The sequence below is a fragment of the Ictidomys tridecemlineatus genome, unplaced genomic scaffold, assembly GCF_052094955.1.
Source record: "Ictidomys tridecemlineatus isolate mIctTri1 unplaced genomic scaffold, mIctTri1.hap1 Scaffold_161, whole genome shotgun sequence".
Taxonomy (NCBI): Eukaryota; Metazoa; Chordata; class Mammalia; order Rodentia; family Sciuridae; genus Ictidomys; species Ictidomys tridecemlineatus.
The window spans coordinates 267372-273371 of NW_027521410.1; the positions used below are offsets into that span (position 1 = coordinate 267372).

Here is a 6000-nt window from a genome sequence, read left to right on the forward strand (position 1 = left end):
GTGAGTGTCACCTGGGGGATGAGGGAAGTGCAGACCCTCAGCCCTCCCAGGACCCCTGAATCAGAGTGTGCCTCCCAGCTCAGGGGATGTGGGTACACAGTAAGTGGAGTAGCCCTGGGGAGAGTCAAAGGCTAAAGGACTTTTTTACTTTGAAAGTTTGCTGTGCAGTAGGAACCTCAGGGATTGAAGTCAGAGAGGCCCTGGGTAAATCAAGGTTCTCTTCTCCTGAACAAATCTCCTGATGCAACCTCCACATCTCAAACACCAAGTGGGAACAGTGAGAAGGATACCACTCACACTGGCCTCTCACAAGCACAGAGGTTAGATGAACTGAGCACCAGGTGGGAATCTGGAAAACACCAGGTGTTTCTCACAAACAAAATTGAAACACAACTGCAAAAGCATCATGTTTCAAGATGTAAATGAGCCAAAATTCAATGTCATTGTGAAAATCTTCATGAATCCAGAGTTTTAATCCAGACATGAATCCAGACAATGACCAAAGACAATGAATCAGGGACAATGACCAAGTTTGGGGACGAAATATTACAGGTATGGGGCCTTCAGGGAAACTGAGGCACAAGAAAGACTCCCTACAAACCCTGACTCTGTGATCATGTCAGAAAGGTTTCAGACAAGTCAGTCCGAGTAACAGGCATGAGTTCACTGAAGGGTTAGGAAAACGGGGAAGGGGACACTCTCAAGTGAGAGACTTGGTCAACTCAGAAAGGAGAGGGACAGTGTACCATTCCTGCACTCCAGTTTTATTGGGGTCCCAGAGAAGTTTCCAGAAAGTCCAGCCCAGGTCTTCCCCTTGACTTTAGAATGAAAACAGGGTGACCTCAGACTTTCAGGTTCCCACTGTCATGGCAACCCTATGTTACCTTGGCCCATCCTGACCAGTTCTAATTGCAGTTGTCACTACACATTCTTACAGGTTTATGGTTAGGAGAAATTTTTCTTATCTTTCAGAATCTGGTATGGAAAAAGGGTCACAAAAGTCACTCCCTTCAAAGTGTCTTGGGTTCCTCTCATTAATGCTAATTCCTACCTGCATTTCCATGCAGATAACAGGAAGCTTGCTGAGCAATCAACACATTCTGTCCACTTAGGCCTGGCAGGGCTGCAGGGAAATTGCTTTTTGGTAAAAAACGCTTGTGCAGTGAGCACAGTGGGCCCATTTTATACTTATTCTCTTAAACTTGTGTTCCAGCCATACTCATCTATCTGTCTCCTAATAAAGGACAGAAAAAGACAAAATGATCCTATGTAAGCCTGTGGTGCAATATGGGAGAAAAATACCAAACCACACTGAACTCAGCCTTTGATGCCATCCAGGAAGAGATAGTGGTTCACACCAAGAGCCCAGAGAGAGCTGGGGGATTCTAGATAAAATGCTGATAGCACTATGTGAACTAACAACAAGCTACAGAAGCAGGACTCAGAGAGGGGCTGCTTCCAGTGAGGCCCTGATAGGAGCTGGTGGGGTGAGGTCTGCACACCTGGGTGTGGGTGACAGACCCTGTGCTGTTCTCTCATAAAACACCCAACACTGTCCATAAACAGGTTTCCAGAAGGCCAGCCCTGCTAGGATGCTGAGAGCTCCAGGCTGAGACCAGTTCTGCTCCACAGCTCAGAGGCCAGCAGTGGCCCCACTGCAGCTGACCCTGAGGCTGGATGCTGGGCAGTCCAGGGCCTCACTCTTTGCCCCCCTTTCTGTTCCCCAGCAGCAGCCTTCTCAGTGCCCCCTTCACCTCCTTGTTTCTGAGGGTGTAGATCAGGGGGTTCAGGAGGGGGGTGACAATGTTGTAGAAGAGGGTGAGGAACTTGCCCTGGTCCTGGGAGGAGCTGTGTCCTGGCTGCATGTACATGTAGATGATGTTCCCGTAGAACAGGGAGACCACGGTGAGGTGGGAGCCACAGGTGTTGAAGATTCTGTGTCTTCCTGAGGATGACTGGATTCTGAACACAGCCCTGACGATGTGGCCATAGGACACCAAGATGAAGACCAGGGGAGACAGCACGATGCCCACGGCCAGGACAAAGACAGTGCCTTCTATGGCCACTGTGTTGACACAGGCCATACGGATCAGGGCTGGCATCTCACACAGGAAGTGGTCCACCTTGTTGTGCCCGCAGCGGGGTAATCGTAGGGTCACTGGAGACATGACCAAGGAGTTGGCCATTCCACAGCCCCAGGCCACTGACACCAAGCCCAGGCAGAGCCTGGAACTCATGATCACCGTGTAGTGCAGGGGCTTGCAGACGGCCACAAACCTGTCATAGGCCATGACGGCCAGCAGCAGACACTCCACTCCACCCAGGCCCAGGAACAGGAAGAGCTGGACCACGCAGCCCACATAGCTGATGGTCTTGTCATGGCCATTCAGGTTGTAGAGCAGCTGGGGGATGGAGCTGGTGGTGAAGCTGAGGTCTAGGAAGGATAGGTGGGTGAGGAAGAAGTACATGGGCGTGTGGAGCCGGGAGTCCAGCCGAGACACCAGGATGATGGTGCTGTTGCCCACCAGGGTCAGCAGATAGGCTACCAGGATGACTACAAAGAGGACCCTCTCCAGGTGGGGGTGGTCAGAGAAACCCAGGAGGATGAAGTGGCTCTGGGTGCTGCCATTGGTCCCATCCATCTCTACTGCACCTGAGGAGAGGTGTCAACACCAGTAGTGGCACCTGCTGATGCTGGAGTATGGACTCCTCGCCAGGCTTAGAGGAGCACAGAGCAGGATTTTTTACTCACCTAAGCCCTAAACACTGGTGTGGAGGCTCTGCTATGATTATTATCTACAAAGTATAGAAAAGGAAACTGAGGCACTACCGGTATGTTAAGTAAATGTCACATGTGGAGAGGCAGAGCTGGTCTGCCCCAGGGTACGTTCCTGCCATCTTCATCCGTATCCACCCCTGTGCTCTGTCATTCCAAAGAGGAAAGGCACACACCTGCCAAGCTCCAACCTCTGCTTCTTCCAGAGTCACAAGTTCCTAAGCTCAGAGGCACAAAAAAACACTCCAAACAACCCCCTGATAGGATTTAGGAAATAGCAAATGCAGCTCATCCTTGAACATCACCGGTTTGAACTACATGTGTAAACTTCTACAAAAATCTTTTTTTAAGTAAATGCATTGGAAACATGTTTGGAGATTTGCAAGCATTTGATAAAACTTGAAGAAAAAGCATGTGACCATAAATACCCACCAAATTTAAGAAACATTTAGAATGTCATGAATGCATGAAATACATGCTGGTAATGCTACCTTTTTATCATTTACTAACATAAATATACATAAATCTTATATAAAATTAAAATGTATCAATATTTTCACAAACAGAGACCATATAACCTGCCACTTGCAAAGGAGAGAAATCGAAACCAAAGCAAACTGTATCAGGCATCATCAATGCAGGAGAGGAACTCAGGGAGCCTGACTCTGTGCGATGATCTCAGCCATCCCTGGTGTGGAAAAAAATGTGTCCTTCTTCTCCCTTAATAAATGGGGACAGAATTCAAAGCCCTGGAACGTGTGTGGTGGTTACCTGGTTAGGTTTCTGACTCCCACCAGGAAAAACAGACCCCTAGGAGCACCAGCAGTCCTGACTCCTGTGACCCTCTCCCCACAGGGCAGAGGAACTCACCTATAGACCCCCAGGGAAAGGGCACGCTGCACATGGAACCTTACCTGGAGGAGGTAATGACGTGCTGAGAGGAGCTTCCTGGGTCCTCAATCCTAGGGAGCCCCTCACCCTCTTCACCCAGTGCACATATTGCTTCCTTTTTAGGTAAAATTCTAAACCATAGCTCCCATGAAAGGAAATCAAAACTGGCACAGATTCTATGGTCCCACATTCACCATCACTCTAGGTCAGACACAGTACCTCCAACCCGGAAGTGAACAGTAGTCACCGTTCTGCCCCATTAGGTCATGACTCAGACTCTCAGTCTGAGTGGAACAACTTAATATGGCACTCACTTAAAGCCTGTGACCAGCACCCCAGAGCACGAACAGGGAGGAAGATGTAATTTTAAACCTTTAGCAGGCCACAGTAGAGTTGGACAAGTTGAGCACTGAAGACCTCACAAACTGACAGCCTCTCTTTTCTCCTATAGCTGTACCCAATAAGTGATTGGCTTTGTAGTGACTGGTCTGAAGAGAGCCTCAGCTCATGCTCCTACTATCACACACATTGTGCATGCTGACCTCTCAAGCTCCGAATTCTGCTTTTCCTGAAAATCCCTTTCCTATTGATTTAGACCCTTAGGTAGTGGGTTGCAGTCAGGATGCTGGTACAATGGACAGAGCCAGCACTCACTGTGGTGTCTTCTGCCTCCCTGATGTCACCAGTTGATTGAAAGTAGCTGGAACAGTGGTACAGTGCACAATTCCTAGACCTTCCAGGGAGCAGAAAAACACACAAAATAATTTATTTTAGCAAAACTGGGTAAAAATCCCATGGTGTTGGCTGTTTTGAGAACGTTGACCTATACTAGAACCTTGCCTTTTTCCAAGAGCATTGCTGAATGTAATATAATATAAAGTGCACTTGTGAATTTTGAGATCAAATTCAGAGGAAAAAGGCATGCTTGACACACAGATAGAGAATGCAGTGGCCCTCAGGGCATGCCCCTCAGGTGGAGGCCACACTGTCTAACAAGCCCTGATCTGTCACACTGTGGAGCCTGTCCCCACTGCGCAAAATTAACTCTATATGGCACCAGATAAATGTAAGGTTCTTGCCTTGATGTCCTTTCTGCAGATGTCACTAGACACCTGGGTAATGGGCACAGCTCATTAGAGTCCGGATCCAGGCAAAGAGGTAAGCACACAGGCAAAAAAGTGTACACTAGGTAAGCACTCACATCACATACCTACCTGGAAAGAGCAGATGAGGTGTGCTCATGTCCTCTTCTCAGCTTGACATTGGGTTCACTTGGCTGGGCAGACACTGCCTAGCAGCTCAGTGGCTGTTTGAGGGCATATGCCTCCCTGTCTGCACCAAGCCACAACTTTGGACAAGAAGATGAGGTCTGGAAAGATCTCTTCTTTCAGACAAGCGGCATACTGGTTGTCTTTCACTTTATAAAATGCTCAATTTAAAAATCACTGCAATAGATTTATATAAGTACTTTCAAAAACTCTTACAAAAATTTTTTGTAGAAATGGAATATTTAAGATATTGGGGATTGGTTTGCAGAAATGCACAAGGATTCCCTGCCACCTGTGGTTAGAAAGTCCCAGAACTTCTTTGAAAAGCTTTTAATAAAAATTATACAATTTGTCAATCATGCATGTTAAAAAGATATGAAAAGAGAAACACATCTCTAAGCCATCAAGCTATTTTTTAGGAACTCCTGAAACAGACAACCTAAAAAAATCTCTGAGTTGAACACTTTTTAGTAGCATTTTGCACACTGTGACTATAAGATCATTGCTTTTGGGCTCCAGACAGTAACCTCTTAATCATTTAGCCTTAAAACAATCAATGCAAAATGGAATTCAAACAAAAGTGTGTGATTTTTCTGAGCCATTTAAAGACTCTGGTACCTCAGTTTCAATGGGCTGGCTTCCTGGTGAAGGCTGAACCTCACTAGGCTCCTTCTCCTGCACTCCTGGGAAAACATGGTCTCTCTAGTCCACAATGAAACACCCAGTGCACACAGAAAGTGACACTTCACTAGCAACACTGTCTGCACTTCAAAAAATATGGTCAAATTCAATTTAATTCAAAATGAGTGAGTAAAATGTACTTGTTCTAAGGAAAATTAGAATTTTTTAACTGACAACAATTCTTACTCTATTGCACACTTAAGATTTGCACATAAATTGACTCAATGTTTAACTTATGATGTATAATCTTTGCAAACCATACAATTATGATATAGCAAGGAGGTACATAACCCAGGGTATGGTCTGTGTCACATACTATAACATTTATACCCCAAAAGAATCTTTAAAAAGATTTCAGTGACCATTCACAGTTAGAAACTCTGA

At 46.3% G+C, this 6000-nt stretch overlaps 1 protein-coding gene across 2 annotated transcripts; it reads right to left on the reverse strand.

The window, feature by feature from the left end:
* Nucleotides 1-968: 968 nt before the first annotated feature.
* LOC101972942 (olfactory receptor 2W3) lies at nucleotides 969-2642 on the reverse strand. Of its 2 annotated transcripts, XM_078036019.1 has the most exons (2): nucleotides 1726-2642; nucleotides 969-990 (listed from the first exon to the last, which is right to left on the reverse strand). In XM_078036019.1, exons 1-2 carry the CDS (start codon nucleotides 2640-2642, stop codon nucleotides 969-971), a joined length of 939 nt encoding a protein of 312 aa, XP_077892145.1. The 2 variants fall into 2 exon arrangements, with proteins under 2 accessions (XP_077892145.1, XP_005342818.2); XM_005342761.3 differs by lacking the exon at nucleotides 969-990 and having other exon boundaries at nucleotides 1698-2642.
* Nucleotides 2643-6000: the final 3358 nt, after the last annotated feature.